This window comes from Equus caballus, chromosome 15 (genome assembly GCF_041296265.1).
Source record: "Equus caballus isolate H_3958 breed thoroughbred chromosome 15, TB-T2T, whole genome shotgun sequence".
Taxonomy (NCBI): Eukaryota; Metazoa; Chordata; class Mammalia; order Perissodactyla; family Equidae; genus Equus; species Equus caballus.
The window spans coordinates 29,463,734-29,490,189 of NC_091698.1; the positions used below are offsets into that span (position 1 = coordinate 29,463,734).

The window sequence follows — 26,456 nt, forward strand, 5'->3', positions numbered from 1 at the left end:
CCTGGCATTTCCCAAAGGCTTGTCCCAGAGTGCTAAAAATAGACTCTGCAGAAAGAAGTCGGGTGCCCAAGTAACTTAGGAAAACTCTGGGATAAACAGATTTCTCTACCACAGTACTTCTCAGAGCCATGGATGTGCTGTCAAATGCATGTTAGGACTCTCTTGGGGAGGTGAATATAGTCTGCAGTGTTTCCCAAACTTCTTTGACAGGGGACCCTGTCTTTGCTGGGGGTCTTCAGGGCTAGTGATCCTTCAGGACACTTTGGGTACACAGAGTTGGACTTAGAGGATAGTTAGGAAAATGATTCAGAATAACTGGTCTTAATGTTTGTTTCCATAAGTAATCAGATTACAGAGCCAGTTGTTTCTTGAGGCCACCGCAGCTTGTATCAGCGCGCAGCCAACATTCATTTCCCAGTTCTCTAGCCCAGCGGCCAAATCTGGCCCTCTGCCTGTTCTGATAGATAAAGTGTTGCTGGAACACAGCTATGCCCATTTGTTTAGCCCCTTTCTTACTAGGCAGAGTTGAGTAGTTGCAACAGAAATCATACGGTCTGCAAAGCCAAAAATATTTACTAACTGGTCCTTTACAAAAAATGTTTGCTGAACCCTGTTCCAGCCATGAGAGGTGGATCTAGGGTCAGCACCTGGGTCGTCTGATGCCACCCAAAGCTCGTCAGGGGTAGCCGTCATGCCAGAAGAGAGTGAGGGCTTCCTGAGAAGAGCTGAACCTCCTTCATTAGCCAGTGTAGACGGGCCCACGCTGGACCTGGTGAGGTGAAGCACTCATGAGGGAGGGACTGCAGACAATGGCGCTGGGGACAAGGAGGGAACACCTGCTTTCCTCTCCCTGTAGTTTCTCTAAGTGCTGTTTTGTGTTTAGGGACAGATAATATTTTCTGTTTTATTTTAATAGCCTTTATTATTACTATTTCAATAACCTCTTGATTCTCAGTATTTATCAAAATTGTTAATGCCTGCTCCCTTTGTACCAGAAATTTCTCTTCTAGAAATTTACTTAAAGATAGACTATACCCTTTGTGAAAGAGCAAAAATGTACGTTTATGGATAGCCTTGCTTATCCTGGAAACATACCGTAAACATTTAAATATCTGTCAGGTAGATTGGTTAAATGAAAAGTAGCTCATCCATAGAAAGAGATACTGTGTGATTGTTACAAAGAATGGCAATATGCACTGATGTAAAAAGAGCTCAAAGATGTGTCAGTAAGGGAAAAAAGCAAGGTACAGAATAGTAGGTACTGTATGATCCTATTTGCATATAGAATAAGATGGATGGATATACATACACACATGCACACACACGCTGCCTGACGGGATATATACGAGATTGTCAGCAGTAGTTATATACAGAGTGTGAACAGGGGTGGAGAAGGAGATCTTGTCTTTTTACATCAATTTTTAAGCCGTGTGCATATATTACTTTAATATTAAACACGAGTTGAGCATTTTTAACAATAGGTTGGCCCCACTGAATAGATGTTTTGTCTGATGGCCCTGCCCGTCTATCACAGCGATCTTCTCGCCAGCCTGATCTTTCTTCCATGATTCTTCCGCACGCCCTGTTTCAGCATCCGGCTGGATTTAGCCCTGCAGAAGGACTGAATGCGCTGCATCTCAGGTTTCTACCTCATTTTCTGGGCCCAGCGGCATCTCCCAGGACTGCCGTTGGCTTTCAGCTGGTATTTATTGAGCCCCCACTGCAGGCCAGGCCTGTCTCCTGAAAACTGGTTTTTGGCTACCATTTCTCACACTTGCTCATGAAATCTGCTGGTCGCTGTGCTGGCTTTCCCCAGGACATAGTCATACAGGCTTGCCATTGTGTTGCCACAAAACTTTTTCAGTGTTTCCTGACCCATGCTCCTGAGAATATTGTTGTTTTGCTAGAGGTCTGCAGAATGCAGTTTCGGAGATGCTGGCATGGCGTGAACGGGTCCCGCGGTTTATGTTTCTCCAGGCAGATGGCCTGCCTCCACATATGAAAGATGATCGGGGATGGATGAACTTGGATCTGAGAGTGAAATTGCTGAATATGTTATCATGTTCTGAATTTTCTGATCTTGTTGTGAGGAGTGGAAATTTGGCTCCTTTTAAAAAATACATCAAAATGCTTTTGTACAGGACCAGGCGGCTGATATAAAGGGCAGGGCGCTGACTCTCGGTTCCTCGGCAGCCTTTGATCAGGTTCCCACCTTTCAGGCAGGATGGAGAGCAAAAAACATAGCCCTGGCCCCCGACCTTGCACCCACCTCTGAGTGAGTGCCTGGACCCAGGGCTGCTCAGTGTTAGCTAACTGCCAGAGGTCCTTTCTAGTATTCCAACCTAGGCGTTAACTCACTGTTACTTTGAAAGTATGTGTTGCTTTTGTAGTTTAGGCAAAAAGTCCAGCATTCTTTTTTTGAACAACATCCAAGTTTCGCCCTGTCTTTTTCATAATGGGAAGCTTTGTTCACTTGTTAGCTGACAGGAGAGGTCATCTATTTACCTCTCCTTGTAGGCACACAAAATTCCCAACATTCGTTTGAAGAGAAAGACAATTCTTTGAATAATGTGAATAAATAAATATTTTGAATGATTCCGAAAAGACTTTGCCTGCTGATGAATATTGAGGGTACTTAGCATGAATAGGCTGCGTCTGCTTTCTCTCTTTTTGAGCCAGGGCTTTGAGAGTCAATAAAGCTTCCCTTCAGAGTTGATAGCCTCATGGTTGACCCAAACCCAGTCCCCATCACCCTGGCCAATGGCCACTGGTCCCATGCCTCCACAAAGTTGCCCCAGCAGAGGGCTAGAAAGGAAGGGACGAGGTGAGGATCAAGTTTCAACATGACCTTGGCTTTCCCCGGGACCTCTGGCAAATGATTTAGCTTTGCTGGGGTTTGGTTTCTTCTTCTAGAAATTTGGGTTCACTCATACCTCCCTTGAAGATTATTTTGTAAATTACCTGCTATAACCCACGTGAATGTACTGAGCAGTTAGAGCCGTCGCTCTTAAATTCTGTTTCCTTTCTTCATCCCAAATACACTTACACATAACAACCCAATAATAACCAGAATCTTCTTCAACCCTCTCCTTTCCTAGCCCCTAAGAGAAAGTCAGTGGTCTGCAGACTAATGGGGCCAAGATTCTGACTGTCTCTTGACTGTAGTGCTAGAAGTTGCTTGTGTGGACTCTAATTTGTGCCAGCCTGAAATCCTTTCGCTTCCCTATTTCCTGGGCTGGTCATCATCTGAAGACGTGGTTACACCTGCAGGACAGGGAGAAAGAGCAATGATCTCACTGGAACTTAAGTTACTTTAGAGATTCGCTTATGAGGAGGAAATCACAGATTCAAATTATCATAGAACTTGAAGGGAGTTTTCAGTATCTGGGGGAAAACCGTGACAGAAGGTGCCATTTGAAACTCATGAATAATGTACAAGCAAAGGAAATTCATAGTGATGAGGCCAGACCTGTCTGTCTAAAGAGAATTGCAGTGAAAACCAAAAACACCAGCCCAGTAGCTTCCGTTTTATAAATTAGTTCAATGCTGCAGCTAAATTTAGAATACCTTCTGCGTGGAGTGTTCCTGAAGTGGGCTTTGTCTTACATTTCACAAGTCTTCTATTTTATCATCAAAGTGAACGTCAAGGGACATTTTAATTGCTATTTTGCACTCAACTCCATCGAATCTTCCAGCACTCTATGCATTTTTCACACGGCTGCACAAATTGTCCTAAAGATGTCTGTACATCTATGCTGGGATGCAGACAGTGTCCTGTCCTTAGCAGTGAGTTTTCGATTGTGTAGGACTGGAAATTTAAGAGCCCACGATGATGTAAAATTAACCGCCCCAACTGTTTTTTTTTAAACAACTTTATTGAGATATAATTCACATACCATAAAATTTGCCCACTTGAAGTACAGTTCACTGGTTGTTAGTATATCCACAGAGTTGTCCATGCATCATCACACTCAAATTTTACAAAATTTTTGTCAACCCCCAGAAGAAACCCTGTACCTTTAGCAGTCACTTTCAATTACCAGCCCCCGCCCCCGCATCCCAACCTTAGGCGAGAACTAATCTGCTTTCTGTCTCTGGTAGATGTGCCTATCCTGGCCATTTCCTGTTAATAAAATAATGCCATCCGGGGTCTTTTGTGACTGACATCATTCACTTAGCATGATTTATGCATGTTGTACATACTATGTATCAGAACTTCACTCCTTTTTATGTTCCAGGTAATATCCCCTTGTATGGAAAAACTACATTTTATTTATCCATTCATCAATTGGTAGACGTTGAGTTACTTCCACTTTTTGACTGTTGTGAATAACGCTCTTCTCAACAGCCATGAGTAAGTTTTTGTGTGGATGTAAGTTTTCATTTCTCTCCTTAGGAGTGGAATTATTGGATCATATGATAACTGTATGTTTAACATTTTGAGGAACTGCCAAACTATTTTCCAAAGTGGCTGCATCATTGTACATTCCCTCTAGCAGTATGTAAGAGCTCCAATTTCTTCGCATTCTCACCAACACTTGTTAGTGTCTGTCTTTTATTGTAGCCATCTTAGTGGATGTGAAGTGGTATCTGATCAGGGTTTTGATTTGGATTTCTCTAATGACTAATGATATTGAGCATCTTTTCATGTGGTTATAGGCCATTTGGTTATCTTCTTTGGAGAAATGTCTATTCAGACCTTTACTCATTTTTAAAATTGGATTATTAATATTTTTACTAGTGAGTTTCAAGAATAATTTATGTACTCTCGATACAGTTTGCTTATCAGATATATGATTTGAAAATATTGTCTCTCATTCTGTAGTTGTCATGTCACTTTTTTGATGATGTCCTTTGAAGCACAAACGTTTTTAATTTGATGAAGTCCAGTTTGTCTATATTTTCTTTTGTTGCTTTTGGTGTCATACCCAAGAAACCATTGCTTAATCCAAGGTCATGAGGATTTTCTTCTACGTTTTCTTCTAAGAGTGTTACCGTTTTAGCTTCTCGACTTGGGTCTTTGATTTATTTTGAGTTAATTTTTGTACATGATGTGGGAAGGACTCCAACTCCATTCTTTTGCACATGGATATCCCGTTGTCCACTACTATTTGTTGAAAAGACTGTTCTTTCACTATTGATTTGTCTTGGCACTTTTGTTGAAAAATCAATGGACTGTAAATGTAAGGATTTATTTCTGGACTCTCAATTCTATTCCACTGATCTATATGTCTATCCTATGCCAGTAGCACACTGTCTTGATTACTGTAGCTATGTAGTAGTTTTCAAATTGGGAAGCATGAATCCTACAATATTCTGTTTCTTTTTCGGAATTGTTTTGGCTATTCTGGGTCCCTTCTATTTCTATGTCAATTTCTGGAGCATCATGTCAATTTCTGGGGGGAAAAAAAGGCAGCTTAGATTCTGATGGGAATTTCATTGAATCTGTAGGTCAGTTTGAGGGGTATTGCCATCTTAATGATGTTAAATCTTCCAATCAATGAACATGGGATGTCTTTTCATTTATTTAGATCTTTAATTTCTTTCTGTACAGTTTTGTAATTTTCAGTGTACAAATCTTACACTGCTTTTATTAAATTTATTGCTAAGCCTTTTGTTCTCTTTGGTGTTATTATAAATGGAATTGCTTTCTTAATTTCATGTTTGGATTGTTCATTGTGAGTGTACAGAAATATAATTAATTTTTGCATATTGTGTTTTTTTATAGATTGGAAACTTTGTATGTTTGTGTATTTTGTATATTGATCTTATATTGTGCAACATTGCTGAATTTTTAGTTTGTTCTAACAGATTTTTAGTAGATTCCTTAGGATTTTCTATTTACAAAATCATGTATCTCCAAACAAAGATAACTTTACTTCCTCCTTTCCATCTGGATTCCTAAAGGACAATTATAAAATGTTCCTTTCTATCCCTAGTAACATTATTTTAAAGTCTATTTTCTGATATTAGTATATCAACTCCAGCTCTTATGGTTGCTGTTTGCATGATATATCTTTTTCCATCCTTTTACTTTGACCTTACTTGTATCTTTGAATCTAAAGTGCGTCTTATAGAGAGAATATTGTTAAGTCTTGTTTTTTAAATCTGGTGTGACAACCCCTGCCTTTCTATTGGATATTTAATACATTCAAATTTAATATTATTGATGAGGTTGGATTTACATTTACCATTGTGCTTTTTTGTTTTCTATATTTTTTGTTCTTCTGTTCCTCCTTTACTGACTCCTTTTGCATTAAGTAAATATTTCCTGGTGCAACATTTTAATTCCTTTAGTGATTTTTAACGTTATATTTTTTGTGTTATTTTCTTAGTGGTTGTTCTACGGCTTATGATACACATCTTAACTTATTGGAATCTACTCCAGGTTTATATTAACTTAATTCCAGAGAGACATAGAAACTTTACTCCTGTATAGCTCTATTCCCCTCCTCCCTTTTCTCTATTATTGTTATACATATCACCTCTGTAGACATTACAAAGCCACCTATATATTGTCATAGTTATTGCTTTATGTAATTTTATTTCTTTTGTTGAAGTAAAGGAAGAAATGAGAGCAAACACATATTTATAGAGCTTTTATATTAATCTTCCTGTTTACCATTTCAGGCTTCAATATGGATTTGGGGCACCAGCTGGTGTCATTTCCTTACTCCAACACAACTTTGTTCCCATTTACCTTTTTGTGCAGTTATTGTCAAATATATTACATTTCTGAATATTATAGGCCTCACAATACAATTATATTTATAGCATTCTATTGAAGTGGTTTTTCAATCAGTTAAATGAAAAAAGGAGGAAAAATATGCAATTATGCTATCTTGTATAACTGCCTATGTAATTGCCTTTCCTGGTGCTCCTTGTTTTTTTTTGTGTGGATTTCACTTGCTGTCTAGTATAACTTGCTTTCAGCCTAAAGAACTTACTTTAGTATTTTTTTATAAGGTGGTTCTGCTGGTAATTAATTCTCAGTTTTTGTTTATTTGGGAATGTCTTTATTTCACTTTAATTTCTGAAAGATAGTTTTGCTGGATGTAAGATTCTTGTTTGACTTTTTTTTCAACCCTATGAATTGCCCTTAGGCCTCCATTTTCTCTAATGACAAGTCAGCTGTTAATCTTATTGGTATTCCCTTGTATGTGATGAGTCATTCTTCTCTTACTGTGTTAAGATCTCTTTGTCTTTGGCTTCAAAATGTTTACTATGTGTCTGATGGATCTCTTTGTGCTATCCTACTTGAGTTGATTGATCTTTTTGGATGTATAGATTATGTTTTCCATCACATTTGGTTAAGTTTTTTTGCCATTATTTCTTCAAATATTTTTTTCTGTTCCTTCCTCTTTCTTTTTCTTTTGGTGCTCCCATTATGTGTATGTTGATATGCTTAATGCTGTCTCACATTACTCTGAGGCTCTGTTCACTTTTCTTCATTCTTCTCTCTGTTTTTCAGATTGCATAATTTCTGTTGATTTGTGTTCAGACTCACTGATTCTTTCTTCCACCAGCTCAACTCTACTGTTGAGCTTCTCCTGTGAAAATTTTCATTTCAGTTATTTATTTTTCAACCCCAGAATTGCCGTTTGTTTCCTTTTATTGGTATTTTTTATTTGATTGTCATTATTTACTTGATTGTCAACATTGTCATCATACCTCCCTTTAACTCTTTAAACATGATTTCCTTTAATTTTTTTTGAACATACTTATAATAACTGTTTTGAAGTCTTTGTTTCATAAGCCCAATATCTGGGTTGCCTCAAAGGCAGTTTTTATTGCCTGCTTTTTTTCCTGTCTATGAGTCACACTTACGTGTTTCTTTGCATGTTTTGTAATTTTCTTTTAAAACTGAACATTTTAGATAAATATTGTAGCACTCTGAATATTGATTTCCCACTTCTGGGGCTTGTTGTTGTTTACTTATTTATTTGTTTAGTGACTTGGCTGGACTATTTCACTGAAATATATTCCTCTTGCAATGTGCAGTCTCTAATGTCGCTCCTGAGAGGGTGCAGCCTTGAGCATGTGACTGTCTTCCTGGGTTCCTGGGAGGACTGGTTTTGCCTGGGCTCTCTTTGACTGTCTCCTCCCCTCATCTACCCTAATAAGCTTTTGATTATCTGCGTCTATTGGTATCACACCAATTTGTAGCCCCTATCAATCACTAGTTAATTGTTATATTGTTTTCGATAATGCCCTGAAACATATATTATGCCAGGTCTGCTCCAGTTAACACTGCGTCCCTTTGTAGGGGCAGAGTGTTGCCAGTCTTTGAGGCTGCTCCAGTCACAGGAGTCTCTTCTTAGCTGTCTCTTTCCCTGATTCTTTCTGTGTAAATTCTAGCTGATCTACCATTTTGCCAAGCTTATCATTTTTTCGCTTGTTGCTGAAAGAATTATAGAGCTACCAGCAACTGTTAATGGCTCATACCAAGATCTCCATTGTTTGTGACAACACTCATAGGCATGATCTTCTCCATGCTTTGTTTCAGCTAAAGTTAGTCTCCTGAGGCAAAGCTGCAGAGCTTTCTGCTCTTTGTGGCCTGCCTTTCTTCCCGGGGAGAGCCTCTGCACCACTGTATCAGAGCTGGTGGTAGGACAAGGAATTACTTCTCCCAAAGCGACACCCCTGCATGCAGAACTCTGGGCAGGGATAGTAGCTCCTGGGCTTCTCATCTTACACTTCCTGGCCATAAGACCTCCACTCTGGAAGCAAGCTGGGACAGGAATGTTCAGGATCCAGGATTCTTGACCTGCTGTGTCTGGAGTAGAGCTTCTGCCCTAAGAATGGGGGCTCGGTGGGGGAAGGGAGCCCCAGTTCTCTTGACTGTACGTCCCTGGAGTGGGGCTTCTGTAATATGGAGCTGGGAGTGAAGGAATGGAGGGAGTAAGAGATGCCAGTGGCCTGAATGAAGCCGTAGCTCTAGCCTGGGAGCCAGGAGGAGAGGGAACCCTGTCATCTTGGTTGCACCTGCCCACAGTACAGCTTCTGTCACACTGAGCCACTTGGGAGTGGGAGAACAAAGTGGATGTGAGTGGGTGGTGGCTCAAATAGAGTTAGGTTTAGATTTTCTTGATAGATCTTTCTCCACTTTCTTAATGCCCTTAGGATGATTTCCAGAGACTTTAAGTGTTGTTTTAGACATAATTTTCAGTGATTAAGTGAAAACTGTTTGAGTATCAGTACCGTTGTATGCAGGTCAGCAAAAGTAGTGGAGTCCAGCCAGGGCGAAAATCATGTTTCCGTTCTGAGGAAAGTTCAGAAATGTGCTTTATTTCAGGTTCAGTCCTGAAAGAGGTGGTACAAGGACCCTGGCCTCCTCACTCCTGGCAGGTTCTCTGTGCTCCAGCCTCCACTAGCCTCCCCAACCTCTTGGAAATGCATTCACCCAGGCTGTCACTTTGTGTTGCGTTCTTTGGCATCCCATGATTTGGATAATTTCCAGTATCCTAACATCGTACACAGAAACTCAAATGACCCTGTGGAAGTTTATTTCCAAGCAGTATCCCTGCAAAGCAGATGAATTATTTTTGTCACAGGCATAATAAATTGCTAATTTTGGAAATGTTTTTGTAAAGAAAACAACTGTCATGTTGTTTCCTTGTAATTTTCAATTTTGTGCAAGGATACATGAGTACAAAGAAATGAGATGGGCTTGTCATAACCCATATGATGGCGTTGCCCTTTGGGAATGCCCAGGAGAGGACTGGGGCCAAGTAACAGATTAGGCAGATACTTCTGTGCAAAGTGTCGCAGCGAAATCTGGATGGTGAGGAAGAATGTCCTGAAATGAAGTCCTGGAGAAACTGAAGTTGTGATAGGCACCATGCAGGTCCATCTGTGGCTCAGGGCAGCAAACCAGTGATGAGTTCTTTGGACAACTCCAGCTGAGGGGACTTCTCACTGCTGTGTTTTAAGCCTTGGTGACTGATGTGTTCATCCAACACCTGACATCCAGATGCTGGATATAAATGAGGCCCAAGAACTGGGTAGATAGAAACTGTTAGATGGAGGATGAAGTGTTTAGTTTTTGCTGGGAGGGGTGGTTATTACAATACAGACCCACTCAAAGAGATTTTTTTTCCTTAAATAAATATTCCTTGAAGGCACATATTCTGTTGCCAACAGAATAACAAAGTTTGCTTTTACTTATTATTTCAATTTTAGAGTCAAAGATGAAAAAGGATGCTTGGAAAAAGCTGTGTTTAGGGAGGCATAGGACTTGCATTAATTTCCTGGCAGATTAGAGAATAAAGTGGGAGAGAGGTTAAAGCAAGGACTTGTCTGCCAAGTCGATTGGAAGGAGGAAGATCAAGGGAATTGTTTGGAACCAGGGAATGGCTATTTTAAGCAGATATGAACAAGAGTCTGTTCACCTTCATACATCCTTCTTGGGTCAGCCTAGTGGCACTTGCTGCAGTTAACTATGTGGGTAGATTTATTCCTGTGTCTCACTGGAGTAGACCTACATCTCTCACCTCTGCCTATCTCTAAAGTCAAAAACAACAAAATAACACAGATGAAGAAAAAAGTCTCATCCTTTTGTAGAGTTTGAAAAACATTCCTAATAGGAAAAAAATCCCAAAGCAAAAGTGTTAGATTAAATTGATGATATAAAAATTTTAAAATGTGCATATTTCGAAAGCAGAGCTAAAAATATGACACAGTAGAGAAACATCTAAACAAATATGACTAACAATGGTTTATTTTCCTTAATATATAAACAGCCTCTATAAATAAATAAGAAAAATAGTAACACCACAGTATGTAAATAAATGAGCACATAAGAAAACAGACAATTTGAAAAAGACATATCCATGGCTAATAAATATGTAAGCAAACTAATTAATTTATTAGTAATCAAGGAAAGGCAAGTTAAAGTGAGATAATTTTTTACTCTACTAAATTAACAAAGACTTTTGAAAGGACAATACTCAGATCTGGCAGAAGTGTATTAAGCAGGGCAAGTTATACGCTGAGAGAAGGAACAAAAATTCATACAATATTTCTGGAAAATGAGTTGGTGATATACATCAAAAGCTTTAAAAAAGATTTCCATTTTTTTGATCTAGTGCTATTTTTTCTAGAAATTTATCCTGAAGAAATAATCATTAAAATCGTCAATCAAGGATATTTAATGACATGGGAAATTGCATACAATGAAATATTAGGTAAACAGAAAAGCAGGATATAGAACTCTCCGTGATATATTACTAGTTGAAGATATTAATATTTGTTGGGGATATTCATTATCTCTTGATTGTAACACACATACTTGTCCATTTTATTTTTTCTGACTTTGTGGTGTCTGTAATTTTGCACACATTTACCATGTAATATTTCCTTATTCATGATAGATTACTATTAAATTAGTGGTATGTTTTTAAGAGATTTTTTTAATGGAGGAAATATGATGTATATTATACATTAACGTCTATGCATGATCTTTTTTCTTTCTGTGTCTATCTCTCTCTTTATGTACCTCGAAGTTAAATAAATCTAATAGTATTAATCAATTACCACACTTTTGCCAGATAAACTTACTAAAATTCAAATATAAATATGTCATGGTTAGAAACTTGCAATAGGACTTATACTACTGGGAAGATGGAGTACATGTACTTTTCCCTATTCTTCCCACTAAGGGCAAGTTAAAAGCCTGGGCATTACGTATAAGACAAACATAAGATGACTCTGAAAGTTGGAGACAAGAAAGCAGACCATCTGGGACCTGGAGATCTGACGAATGACATAATGCAGAGTCCCCTTGTTTCTTTTCACTTCGTCTATCCCAGAATGGGTACTGGTAAAGCTGACAACCCAGAAACCCCAACAAGAGCAGCCAAAACATCAGTCCCAACAAAGCCTGTTTTTTCTAGACAAAGGACAAGGAAAGGACACTTAGCAACACAGAAAACTTTTCGATAATGCTGGTTTACTTTAGTCAAACACCACAGAAAGAACCGTGACCCCACCCCACCCGTGTCAACAAAGGCCAGTGGGGAGCCTCAACTTCTGTCCTCCCCATGCTGTGATGAGGTGCCCCAACTCTATCACCGTGGTGGTGTCAGAGAAAGCCAAGCAGGGAGCTAAAACTTTCATCCCTGCCAGGAAGAAACAGGCCCTACTCCCCGTGGTGTCAGTAGAGGCCACGTGGGGACCCTGGACATCTATCCCTACCCAGCACCTCCTCTTGCCTCCTGCTGTGGTGGCCTCAAAGCAGGCTGAGTGGAAAGTTAGAACTGTCACTACCACTTAGCAGTAAAGACACTCCACCCACTGCCAGAGTGCTCTGCCCACCCTAGTGGAGACTACATGGGGAGCCAGAACTCCCACACCTGTTCAGCAATAATGAGGAACTCACGCCCATCACTTGAGTGTCAATGGAAACAAAGTGGGGAACCTGAACTTCTTCCTCCACTAGTCATTAATGATTCCTTTGCCTGCCACAAGAGTGTCAGAGAAATTGAGAAAGTTTAAAGGAGATCCAGAGTCACACAATGTAATGTGAAAATGTATCTGTTTCAATCAAAAATCACTTGTCATACCCACAATCAGGAAGATCTCAAACTGAAGGATAAAAGGTAATTAATAGATGCCAACACTCAGATGACAGAGATGTTAGAAAAATCTGAAAAATATTTTAAAACAGCCTTCATGAAAATGCTTCAAACAGCAATTACAAGCATACTTGAAACATAAATAAAAATAGAGTCTTGGCAAAGAAATAGAAAATCTAAACAAAGAAAAGGAAGATATAAAGGAGAACCAAATGGAAATTTTAGAACAGAAAAATATAATAATCTAAATAAAAAACTCAGGAGGTGATCTCAACAGCATAAGGGAGGGAACAGAGGAAAGAATCCATGAACTAGAAGATAAAACGAATGGAAAGAACTCAATCTGAACGACGTGGAGAACATAGTCTGCTATAACAAAAGATCTAACATTTGTGTCCTTGAAGTCCCAGAAGGAAATGACAAAGAGAGCAGGGCTGAAAAAGCACTTGAAGAAATAATGGCTGAAAACTTCCCAAACTTGGCAGAAGATATAACCTACAGATCCAAAAAGCTGAGCAAACAGGAGAAACCCATAGGATAAACCCATAGAAAGTCACTCTGGCATACATCACAGTGAAACTTCTGAAAATTAAAGACAAAGAAAAAATCTTGAAAGCAATGACAAACAATTTGAATTACACCAGATTTCTCAGTAGAAACCATGGAGGCCAAAAGGAAGTGGCATGACATTTTTCAAGCACTAAAAGAAAAGAACTATTAAGCTGGAATTGCAAACCAGCAAAATGTTATTCAGGAATGAAAAAGAAATCAAGACATTTTCAGATGAAGGAAAACTGAAAGAATTTGTCACCAGCAGACTTATCCCAAAAGAATAGCTAAAGAAATTTCTTTAAGCAGAAAGGAAACCATAAAAGAAAGAAACCTGGAATATCAGGAAGGAAGAAAGAATGTAGTAAGCAAAAATATAGATAAATACAATAGATTTTCCTTCTGTTGAGTTCCCCAAATTATGTTTGACTGTTGAAGCAAAAGTTATAACACTGTCTGATATGATTCTAAATAAAAGTAGAAGAAATATTTGACTGTTATACACAGAAGAGGGGAGAGGGATGCAAGACAGGTAAGGTTTCTATACTTCACTTGAAATGGTAAAATGAGGACATAAGTAGACTGCGATAAGTTATGTATATATAATATAAAATCTAAGCAACCACTAAAAAAGCTATACAAAGAGATACACTCACAAACACTATAGATACATCAAAATGGAATTAAAAATGTTCGAGTAACCTAAAGAAAAGCAAGAAAAATAAAACAACAGAATGAAAAACAGAGGAAACAATGAAAAGGAAGTCAGACTTAGGTCCTATCATATTAACAATCACATTAAATGTAAATGGCCTAAATAATTCAGTTGAAAAACAGAGCTTACCAAAGTGGATTAAAAAATGTGAGCAAACTCTATGCTGCCCGTAAGAAACTCACTTCAAATATAACAATATAGGCAATGAATGTAAAAGGATGTAAAAATATATATCATGCAAATATTAACTGAAGAAAAGCAGGAGTGGCTATATTAATTTTATATAAAGTAGACTTCAGAGCAAAGAAAATTACCAGAGACAAGGAAGGACATTAAATAATGATAAAAAAAAGGTCAACTCATCAGAAAGATACAGCATTCCTAAATGTGTGTGTAAAACACAACAGACTGAAAAATACATGAAATAAAAGACATGATAGAACTGAGAGGAGAAGTAGGCCAATCCTCAATTATACTAGGAGATTTCAACATCTGTCTCTTAATAGTTGGTAGAATAACTAGCTAGAAAATCAGGAAGGATATAGAAAAACTCAACAACACCCTCAACCCACAGGATCTAGTTGACGTCTATAGAACATTCTGCTAAGCAAAAGCAGAGTATGCATTGTTTTAACGTGCCCACCTAACATTACCAAGACAGACCATATCTTATGCCATGAAAGAAACTGCAGAAAATTTTTAAACATCGAAGTCATTAGACTGTGTTTTCTGACCACAATGGATTCAAACTAGAAATTCGTAACAGAAAGACAACAGGAAAATCTCCAACCTCTTATAAACTAAACAATACAATTCTAAATAACCCATAGTAGAAAGAGGAACTCTCAAGCAAAATTTTAGAAATACGTTGAACTGGATGGAAGTGAAAATAAAATATATCAAAATTACGGGACATGGTTAAGCAGTGCTGAAAGGGAAAGTTACAGCACTAGATACATACGTTAGAAAGGAGTAAAAGCCTCAAAGCAATATCTAAGCTCCCATCTCAAAAATCTAGAAAAAGAAGAACAAAATTCATTCAAAAAAGAATGAATTAATAAAGATAAGAGCAGAAATCCGTGAAATTGAAAACAGAAAAATAGAGAATATCAAGGAAGCAAAGAGCTAGTTCTTCGAAAAGATCAATAAAACTGACAAACCTCTGGCAAGACTGTCAAAGAAAAAAGAGAGAAAACACAAATTACTAATATCAGAAATGAAATAGAGGATATTACTACGAACACTGAAAACATGAAAGGTCATAGGGGAACACTAGGAACAACTCTGTAAACGCAGATCTGAAAACTTCGATGAATGGACCAATTCTTAGAAAAACATAAAATACCACAACTTACCCAATACGTAAGACAATTTGAATACCCCTATAACTATTAAGGAAATTGAATAATTTAAACATTCCTTAAAAAATCTCCAACAGATGGTTTCATTAGAGAATCCTGCCAAACATTCAAAGAAGAATTAAGAATAATTCTGTAGAACTCTTCTGGAAAATAGAAGAGGAAGAATCACTTTCCAAATCTTTTTACGAAGCTGGTCATATCCTGATCCAAAACCAAATAAAAACAATATAATAAAAGGAAACTGCAGAACAATATCCCTCATGAATATAGACACAAAATCCTTAGCAAAATATTAGGAAATAGAATTTAGCAATATATAAAAAGAATTATATGCCAGGACCAAGTAGGATTTATTCCAAGGATGCCATGCTGGTTTAATATTCAAAAATCAATGTAATCTACCAAATTAATAGGCTAAAGAAGAAAAATCACATAATCATTGTCATTTGGTGCAGAAAAAGTATTGAAAAATTCAACATTTTTGATAAAAACTCTCATTCAGGTAGGAATAGTGAGAAAGGTGCTTAATTTGATAAAGAGCATCTACAAAAAAATGTGCAGTCAACATTATACTTAACGGTGAAAGACTGAATGCTTGCCCCCTAAGACTGAGGCTGAGGTGAGGTTATCTGCTCTTAGCGCTCTCCTTCAACATAGCGATGGAAGTTATAGCCGGTGCAATAAGGCAAGAGAAAAGCATATAGATTGGAAGAAAGTAATAAAGTTGTTTCTATATTCAGATGACTTGATTGTTTATACAGAAAATCCCAAGGTATTTACAAAAAAGTTCTAGAACTGAGAAGTGAGTTTAGCAAGGTCACAGGATACAAAGTAAACATACAAAAATCAATTGTATTTTTATACACCCGCAATGAACACAACAGTACCAGAATTTAAAAGATAATACCATTTACAACTGCTCATAAAAATGGAAATACTTAGATTCAAAGTTAACAAAACAGGAGTAGGACTTATATGCTGAAAACCATAAAACACTGATGAAAGAAATCAGACCTAAATAAATGGAAAGAGATACCATGTTTATGGACTGAAAGACTCTGCTGTTGTTTTAAGAGCCTATGGGTACCCTTTACTTTTAAGACTGTGAGTCGAGAGGGAAAGCGGAGGCAGCAGCCAGCCCTTAAGCTACTCAGGCATGTCCCATTGCCAAGGACAGTCTAAAGCCAGCCTAAAGCACTAAGAAATGCATGCCAGCCCTGAAAAGTGCTTCATTCCTTGGCTTTCATCCCCTGATGCCCAATCTCAGTGAAGGGGGATCCTGGAGAGCTTTGGGGCCTCAACATTTGTCTCCCTCTCTCTCACTGAACGTGGATGGTGTCAGGCTTGCCGTCTCCAGCCTCTGCACCTGCCATAGGATGGAGGGGAAAGAGGAGAGAAGCGCTGGCTCCCGGGGGGGTCAGCCCTCTTGCTTCCTCACTCTAATGGCCGAAGTGCTGGGGGCTTTTGCAGTGGTGCTGATGATGGAAGACTTTTTTCTCTATAAAAATTTTTTAAAATCTGAAAGCAATTCCACAGTGAAGTCATTAGGCCACCCCAGGGAGTCTCAGCTATAATTTATGGCTCCATGTATCCTACCATTGTAATTTTGTTTTGCATTCATTAGGATGGGATTTCTTTAAAAGAAAAATCTCAAGGAATCACAGTTCTGACAACTAACATTAACCACCATGTCACTCATAGATATTGCAAAGTCTCTAATTCTGAAGAGTAAATTAATTTCCCTTGTGTGAGAAGCATCTGAGTGGTGTTTGGATCCCTCTCTAGGGGGTGCTGATTGACTCCAGGAAGAAGCCGCTGCTTCTATGGTGACATCATGTGCTGGAAGACTCTGCCCACACCAGCTTCTCTGGCTTTATTTCATCCGTCTTGTCCCTCCCTGGAATTTGGGGAGAAGAAAATTGGCCATTGTTGTTAGGGACGTAAAAAGGGCAGGTGGTTTCAGGAAGCTTCATGTGATTCCACCCCCGGCCCCTAATTTTTCTTACTGGTCCATAGACAGCTCAGTTTCTTCTCTATCAGCAATTTCGTTCTTTAATTTAAGGTTGGGTGAAAAAGACTTTCCTCTTCACCCTGGAACTCTTTTTATAACAGGGTTAGTGATGCAGAATAGGTTAGTGCTTTGTTCGGGTTAAAGAAAAAAATAAAGAGGGCTTCTTTGGGGACATTTTAAAGTGGCTTTTCTAGATCAAGGATGGGTAGAATAAAAGGTACTCCTAGGAACTCAGGATAATGGTAACGACTGTGCTCATGACAGCTGCCATGCCTTGAACACCTACTGTGTGTCAGGCATGGTGCTAAACACCTGTTGGCACTGTCTCACTTAGTCTCACAGTCACCGTGAGCCCCTTTTCATGGTTGAGGAGCTTGAGGCTCAGTGAGTTTGTGTAACTTGCCCAGGGTAACACTGCAGGTGGCAGAGTCTGTGTGCAAACCAGGTTTGTCTGATCCAAAGCCTGGGTTTTAACCGCTAGCTCCTGCCTCCCCTCCTGGAATGACTAAGGTGACGTGATGTCGACTTGGCCCCATTACAGCCTCCCATGGGCAGCGTGAGGTACCAGAAGAGGATAAGAACAAACTCAGTAGAGAGGCAGCCAGGTTCGCTGCTACTTATTGTGAAGGGGTTTGAGCCATAGTATGTTGGGTCAGACCCACTCTTGTTTGTGTACTTGAGCCCTCAGAGAAGAAGCTGGAACTGGCCAACCTTCAGATCCAGGGTGACCCAGGCCTGCTCTCTGCTAGTCCTTGATGGTCAGGGTTACAATGGTTATACACCAGGGTTATAATGTTGGCTAGAAGTGGCTCACCCAATGGAAATATGGAGACAGAGCTACAGGTTTACTCTGCCTTGTTGTCTCTTATCTGAAGGGCTTCTGGGGTCCCCCTGGAGTCATCCATCCTCTGGTGGGAGGAAGTGGCCTGGTCCTAATCCCTGTGGGTCTGCGGTCTGCTCCCTTCGGCACTACCCTTCCAGTGCCTGTGGATTGGGTAGACAGTCTTTGCAGCCTCAGATAGCAGAATGTCAGCCCCTGCCAGATACTAGCCAAGACATTAGACTCATGGGTTTCCTGTTGGGGAGGGCCTTTAAGTTCCTGGCGTTTTGATTTGGTGTGACCTTTGAGAAAGGGAGAAAAGGAACAGAAAAGGCGCTTTCTCTTTGTACTCTCCGGCCAACAAAACATGGGCTCTCATGTCTGTTTTTGTGAGTTTGGGGTGGCTGTCCCTGCTCTCTCTATAGACTTTCTGTCACTGATGCCAAAGCACTCTCATTTTTTTTTGCATATCTGAAATCTTCTTGTGTTTAAAAATTGTCACTGTCATTGACCCCATCACAACCATTGAGGATCATCTATTCCGTGGTGGTTGGATTGATAGATGGTTGAGGGTTGGGAGAAAAAAAAAAGTGTTTGGAAGGTGCAAAAATTACTTGTTGGGATTTTTGCAGAATTGGAAGGCACTTTTGTCCTTCCTTGGGGCCAATTGACATATCTAATCACAATCAAGGCTACTATTAAAGAAGCACTATCTATATGCTAAACACACACACACACACACACACACACCCTCTTACGTCTCTCCTACAGATGGATTGAAAGTTGCCCATTTGAAGAATGATAGCTAAAACATGGTGGATGTAACATATTGAGCCTGATGGTTCAAGGCAGGCTTGCTTTGTCAGAGCAAGCTATTAAATATTCAGCTTTAAAAAAAAAAAAAGCAAGAGTTGTGTGCAGCCCAGCCCCTACCATGATCCTAAGCTTGACCCCAGGACCCCAGGGTGGGATTGGTTGGGATTGGGTAGGGTGAGGCTTGGGACTAGGAGTCAGGGTTTCTGTTGCACACATTACTTGATAATAAGCCAGGTTTTTACATCCTGGCTGGCTGGCTGAACCAAATCTGCCAAGTCCAGCCAGTGCCATTTAAATATCCTTTGTAACATGTTCTCCCTCTGGGTTTCTATTTTCAGGAGCATCACAGACAGGGGAGACATGGGGACAGATGGGCTGTGGGCTCTCTGAGGGGTTGGGAGGGTCTCCATTGGGGGCCGGTGAGAATGGGGTGCAGTGGTCCACTTGCAGCCAATCACGGCTCCCTTGAGTCCTGTCTGTGCCCAAGTTATTAATAAGGGAAGGTGGCCAACGGGAGTGTGGCCTGGGCCCAGGAACTTGCTCAGCTTTTGTCTGCAGAGGTCAGCACTTTGACAGCAAAGGAGGCGGGTTTTGTCCTCCCTCCCTCTGGCAGCAGGGGTGCCTCCAAACCAGCTTGCACCCCGAGGAGGCTCAAGGTCAAGGGCAGAGGCCCAGCCACAAATCTCCTCTCCTTCTTCCAATTTGACTGGATGTCATTCAGAGTAGACTGATGCAATGATGCTGTAGAGCAGGAAACATGCGAAGCAATTATCTTTTTAGTAGGTCACTGGCCTCCTTTGGGAGAAGAGAGCAGAGGGAGAGCTGGGACGGCAGGCAGCACGGCCTCCCCCAGAGGCTGCGCGTGCAGTAGCTGTGTTGGTGATTAATAGCCGTGTCACTTCCCATGAATGTTGCTTTAAGCAGCCGTGTTCAAAATTGAGTGGGAATGAAATAAAACAACCCAAAATAAATGTTTCCTCTATTCCTTAAGAGTTGCTGGAATCCAGAAATAGCTTTTCCAATCTATAATTTTAAATGGCATCATTCACAGCCCTCTTGGAGCCTCGGCTTTATTTTCACGTGGATGTTGTTGTGCACACGCGCGTCACTTTTTGTTTTTAAAGACCATGAAAAATTTGAGCTCAGTGACTTTGGGTTTTTTTCCCGCACTGAAATAAAAATTATGTTTACAGAGAAAAATACAGCCTTTACATGGGTTTTTAAAGAAAAATAGTAACCCTGCCGAGGAAAAGGACAGGAAGAATATTGTGTCCATATAGATCATAAACTGGAACAGTAAAAACGTCTGGCAGGCGGTAATTGCTGGCCAGCTGCAGGGATTATAGCCCCGTGAGCTGTGCTCAGGGCAGCGTGCCAGGACACTGGCAACCAGAGGCAGGCCTGGACCAGCATGGCCCTCAGTGCGGTCGATGGGGGCCTGAGAGCACACACAAGGGGGTGACCACAGAGTGGAAGGGCAGGGTTCCTGCACTGGCTAAGCCCTCTCAGAGCACCAAGTCTTGAGGTCCCCTCTCGCTGCTGCCTCTGTTGGAGCCAGGCTGCCAGCTTGGGGACAGATGGTGGCAGTCATGGGGATGACTTCTGGCTACATCCCTGGGCAGGAGAAGGATCGTTGGCCTTTAGAGTCATGTATTCCCCTGCAAAAGCCAGAGAACACATCCGATGGGTGAGGAGCTAGCAGGAACCCCCGGCCCAGTGCTTTGGGGACTGTCAGTGTCTTGGGCCAGAGAGAGGGAGGGAAAGAGTACAGGTGCTGCCTGCCTTCTGCCCACTCATATGTTTCCTTCTAGTCCTTGGCAAAACATCAAAAACCAAAATGAAACAAACCAGCGGTGGGGTGGGCTGTTGGGCACGAGGGCAGGGTGGGTCCCTCATCTTACTTGCTTCCTCCATCCCTGTCCTCATTGCCCACTGGCTCCCACCCAGCGCTCCAGTGTCTGACAGTTAAGCTTTTATTGGACCATCTAATAACAAGCAGACATTCCAAGAAGCGGAGGGTGAATGGGTGGAGGCGTTGGGTGTGGAGCTGCTGAAAGATGGCAGAACAGTCAGTCTGTCATCCTGCCTTCAGTCTTTCCTGAGCGCTCACACCCGGTCGAGCTGGGGCACCTGAAGATGGAACAGGCCTGCCCTCAGGGAGCTGTGAGTCTGGCCACAAGTGAGGTTTTAAAATACAGGTTTTAGTGTTGTTCAAGTATGGGGAGGCCAGCAGGTCAGTAGACAACTGCCATTGAAAAGATAACTTGCTACTCACAGTTCCCAAGGGGAGGGGCCCGCCATGCCACACAGGGAAGCACCAGGGCAGTCAGGAGGCAGAGGGAGCAGGGAGCAAGGGGAAATCGTGGACAAGAGCCCTTATGGTGGTTTCCGTGGGAAGGAACGGGTGAGACAGGGTAAGCAGGCTAAACAGACTTAGGATTAGCTAGTCTCAATCATTTCAGTGGGCTCTGGAGTATGGAGGTTGTCTCTGGTTGTCTGGTACCCAGCCCTGGGGTGACTGGCACAGGGGAACAGTGGCCTAGAGTGTGAGAGCCCCATAAAGGAGGTGGTGGGGGTATGGGCTCTGGGTTGGTTAGTTTGCATACGGAAGATGTACTTGCAGAGGTGTCATTTGCTTGCTCTAGGAATTGGCTGGCCCTGGGAGGGACAGTCCCTCCAGGGTCAACAAGGGCCCAGATGTCAAAGCATCAAAACTTGAGGTTAACACAGGTGCACACAGTGCCAGCAGGAAAGGGAAAATTGCTCCTGTGTGGGAGGAATCCCAGCTGAAGTGCTGAGGGCCTTCTGAGGAGACGCAGCTTCCTGCCTTGGTCTGGTTTGGTTTTTGAAGGGGCGTGGCGAAGAGGGAGGGAGTCTCAATGGGAAGAAGGACTTTGGCTGAGCCAGCAAAAATGTGATGTGTGGCAGTTAGGGGTGAAGTTGGCTGCAGGCAAGGAGCCCTGCTTGGACGGAGGCCCAGGATGGGAAGGTGTCAAGGGCTTAGCAGCAGGGAAAGCAGCTGGGGCACTCAACTGGGGCCCAAGTCGCTCTGGAATGCCACGGGAGGCATTTGGATTTCCTTCTGTATGAGCTGGCCAGAGCTGTGTTGCCCTCCAGGAGTCCTAATGAATTCATAGACTCATACAGAATGCCTATGCTTGCCATATATCATAGTCTCCGAGCTTAATTAACGATTTAGGATGCTGAAATAAATTTATTCTGGATGAAAAGAAGAAATCCACCGTGGCAGAGGCTGAAAACTCAGTGCCTCCCCGGCCTGCAGGTACAGACAGTGAGTGGAAAGGACTCTGGGGACAGCAGGGGACAGCCATGCCCCAACTGGAGGAGCAACGGCCTCTGAGCTCCAGGAGATGACATCATGGGAATGGGGTTCAGAGTTGCCAGATTTCCCTAGTGTTCAAGAAAGGCTGGAAATGCAGATTCTTGTGAAATCTCCTGAGCTTTGTGAAATCACCTGGTAACTCGGCAGTGCCTTAACTAAGCTCTTCCTTTCCTCTCAGCACCGGGAAAGGCACTGGGAGGCCTGTCCCCAAATGGACCTGTGGTGGCCTCTTTCTGCTCTGCGCCTGTCACCCCAATTCAACTGGGAGTGCCAAAGAGGAAATGGGATGATTACAAGGTGTGCCTTATTGGGGAAACTGAGGCACACCAGGTCAGGGGTCAGATCTGACATCCAAAGACCTTCCCTGCGGTCTTGAGTGAGCCATCCTGCCATGCTTCATCTGCATGTCCTCGTTGGGAAAACCCATTCATTTGGCAAATATTGAGTGTTTGCTCTGTGCGGGGCCAAGACAAACACTTCGCACACAAAAGCAGAAAATTTGATGGGACGCTGTCTAAAACTGTATTGTTATTGTAATGATTTTTCAGCAGGACAAAAACTAGAAGGTGCCGTGATCAGTTGCTTCTTTGGCTGTCCCTGTGTGGGTGAAGTTTCTCACAACGACGTTCTGGCAGCACATAGGAAATCCTGTTGATTGACAGGGTGGGTGGGTGGGGGCACCAGGCTCTCCCGCCCATGCCACCTGGTCTGGTTCTCTCCATGTCCCAGGCTGTGAGTTCAGTGGCCTTCTTGACCCTGGTGGCCGCCCAGCACCTGGTGTGGTGCCGGCAGAGAGCAGGCATCCCGCAGATGAGTGAATCGCGTGTGGCAATGTCTAGTTTCGGTAGACAAGATTTTAGCCACAGCGACCGTAGATGAAGCTACAGTATGATCACGCACGTAAAAATGAAAGTTAAGAGAGTGGGGACAAACGGAATTTGGAAAATGACCTGACATTACGATGACATCATTATCGGATCAGTGCTTTTTGTATTGGTTTCACAATGATCCAGCAAGAGCTGAGAGATCTCCTTCCAGCCTGACAGGCTCGTTGGGTGCCATGCCCCGCGGGGCTTGGGTGTGTGCTGGGATGGACGCAGGGTGTGGAGGGAGGGCAGGCGGGGTGGTGTTCCGCGGATGGCCATCTGCGGGGTGGTTACACTGTGCTGGGGGACTCCGTGCTCGTAGAAAACAAGCCTGCACTCAGAGTGCTTGAAGCGGCTGCCCTGTGTGTGCTTACTGTCGTCTACGTCCCCACTACCTCCCACCCACACGACAGGTCCAGACTGTGAATTCTAGACACCTTGTGCACTAAGAGATCATGGTACCCTTCTTTTAATTACAAATAAAGACAATAGTAAAACATCAAATTATGTTTAAGAAAGTCTATTAATATAAAATTTTAAAACATTTGCTGTTTCCCCTCTCTCCTCGAGTGATTGATGGATAGATATCCTCACCTCACTGGTGTCCAAAGCACAGGTTTGCCCTGCCTGTTTGATAACAAAGCACTGTGTGTACCTGTGTGTGCACGCCTGTGTATGCGTGCACATATGTGTGTGCATGTGGGCATGCATGTGCGTGTGAAATGTTCTTTCAGAAATCAACATGAAGGTCGGAGGCGTTCAAAGGCAGGAGGCTTCCAAGCCCAGGACTGTGGAGCATCACGGGGCACAGGGGTGACCTCTGACAGGCCAGGCTCTTGGCAGTCTGCAGCCGCGGGATTCTGACTGTGGGGGTTGCCTGTGGGGACAGTCCCACACTGCTTTATAAACTGCTGTGAAGAAGACCGGGGTTTGCCCTGACACAGCTGCCTCGGAGCGAAACGCAGCAGCTGTCCACAGGGCCCAGGGTTGCAGGCAGGGTGTGGAGAAGGTTGCAGGAGGAGAAGACCTCCGTGTGGAACCGCAGGGGGACTGAGCTGGGCTGAAAGTAATGACCCGCCTGTGAATCTGACAGGAGCACTGGGTTAGCATCGCCTCCTTCTTGAGGATGTCCTTTTGAAATATGTTCTAGGGTATTGCTCTCATCCTATTAATTATGTCACAAACTTATTAAAGCTGAATAATTAATGATCGTGGGGCACTTGGAATGATAAAATGCCATGTAAATGTTAACGGATAAAAATTACTCTGTGTATGAAATAGATGCGCTGCTTTGAATATATGCCATGGTGGGAAGGTTAATTTCCACAAGAGCTGAAGAGCTTTCTGTTGGGCTGTATTCAGAAACGTGTGATATCTTATTATCTTAACCTCATTTCAGGAGGCTCGAGCATTCTGTGTTCTGATGTATTCGAACGGCAAATGTCTGCTTAGAATTTTGAGCTCTGGAAATGAAGTTGCCTATTGGATTTTGGTAAAAATTGTGTCTGCTTGCTTCTCTCTAGCCGGAGGCAGTTTGGGCCCAAAGCGAAGGAAGAGGTCAAGATCATTGAGCACCAAACGCAGACCCTTCGGCTGATGCCGCACCTGGCCACGGCCTTGGCCCTGACCTTCGCCAGCAGGTGAGATGGGTCTCAGGGTTTGCCCTCTGGAGGTGAGTGTGAGGCCCTGGCGTTAGTAAGGAGTGAGAGGAGAGAGAGCCAGAGGCTTCATTTTCTACCTGCAAGCAGGAAAGCATCTGTGGTTAAGATGCAGGGCTCGGCTTAAAAGTGATGTTCGGCTCTTGGTTGTCTGTATATCCAGATGAATGGGATCCACAGCGAATTTGAGAAGACTCGAACCAGTGTTTCTCCAGCATTTCTGAAAGAAAGAAACTTAAATGGTTCAAATTTCTCTACCTCTATAAAGGTTCTAAGTTACAGTAAAGTTTTCAAAAATAGGTCAAGGTGTGTGCACTTGAGGGAGGTAGGAGTCAGGCTATTGAATGAAACAGCAGTAACTACTGTAAATTCACATGGAAATTCACATTTTACAGCAGGTTTTGTCTATGCTTCTCCACTCTTCCTCCTCGAGGCCCTAGGAGGTGGCCTGGGCAGTTATGTGTCGCCACTGTATTCTAAAGACCAGAAAATTGGAGAATGCCTAAAATCACAGGGTCCAGGAGCAGGTGGGCTGGGATGTAACTCCAAACTTTGGATGTTGATCCTCTGTTCTTTCCTCCCTGTGCAACCCTGCTTCTCAGTGATAAGGACAAGAATTAATTTCTGAATAATTTAGAAATGATGTGTGTTTGAAATTTCCTGCACCCCTCAGTAAGCCCGTGCCAGGGTTTATAAAAAGATGGTCATGGGAGAGACCGTAGTCAGTGTGCTGGGCTTGTGGGGCTGCCTAGCTGCTGCTGGCCTGGCTGGGACGGGCTCGCTGGGCACAGCTCTGCTCTTACTGCCGTCGAGCCTGGAATCCCAGGGTGCACGAACAGCGAATCCTGCAGACTGAGCTTCAGGAACAACACTAAGGGAGATCCAAGCCACCTGGAAAAATACGTAAATTACTTACAGCCAACATTTCACTTACAATGTTTTTGAGGTTTAATTTGCATACAGTGAAATGCACAGATTTTAGTGTATTGTGTGATGAGTTTTGACAACCACATCAACTTGTGTAATGAACACTCAAACCAAATATAAAACATTTCCCTCACCCCAGAAAGTTCCCTCGGGCCCCTTTGCCATTGGCCCCCACCTCACCCCCACGGCAGAGACAGCCTTTCTGATTTCTACCTCCGTAGCTTGATTTTGTCTGTTCCTGAACTTCATATAAATGGAATCATACAGGAGGTATTTTTTTGTGTCCAGTTTATTTCATTCAACGTAACGTCTTGATGTTTGTCAATGTTGTTGGTGGTTTGTTCATTTTTATTGCTGGGTAGTAGCATTAAAAGAATAAATCACAATTTTTTAATCCATCCTCTCACTGATGCACATTTGGGTTGTTTCCACACTCTTAGCTACTATGAATAAGCCACAGTGAATATTCTTGCACAGTCTTTCATTTTTCTTAGGGTAAAAACGTAGAGAGGACGTGCAGGGTAATTGGGGACGTGTTTGTCTAGTTTTATAAGAAACTTCCAGCTTTTCATTTTACACTCTCTCGGGCGATGTATGAGGGTTCCAGCTGCCCTGTATCCTGACCGACGTTTGTTCCATCTCTTTCGCAATTTGATCCAGACTAAGCGGTATGAAATGGTATCTCATTGCAGCTTAAATTCATACTTACCTGGTGGCTGATGATGTTGAGAACTTTTTCCTGTGCTCATTGGCCATCGTGTATTTTCTTCACAAGGGATCTTTAAGTCCCTTGCACATTTTTCTAAATTGTGCTC

General features: G+C 42.2%; 1 protein-coding gene across 15 annotated transcripts in view; it reads left to right on the forward strand.

Moving 5' to 3' along the window:
- Positions 1-26,456, forward strand: part of ACOXL (acyl-CoA oxidase like) — a 360,428-nt gene that overhangs the window by 143,560 nt on the left and 190,412 nt on the right. For all 15 annotated transcript variants that reach the window (XR_011425932.1, XR_011425936.1, XR_011425935.1 and 12 more), the window contains one exon: positions 24,580-24,696. Coding sequence is in view for 10 of the 15 variants with exons in the window: in XM_070235145.1 (XP_070091246.1) it covers positions 24,580-24,696 (117 nt within the window). In the remaining 5 variants the exon portion in view is untranslated. The remainder of the gene's footprint in view (positions 1-24,579; positions 24,697-26,456) is intronic.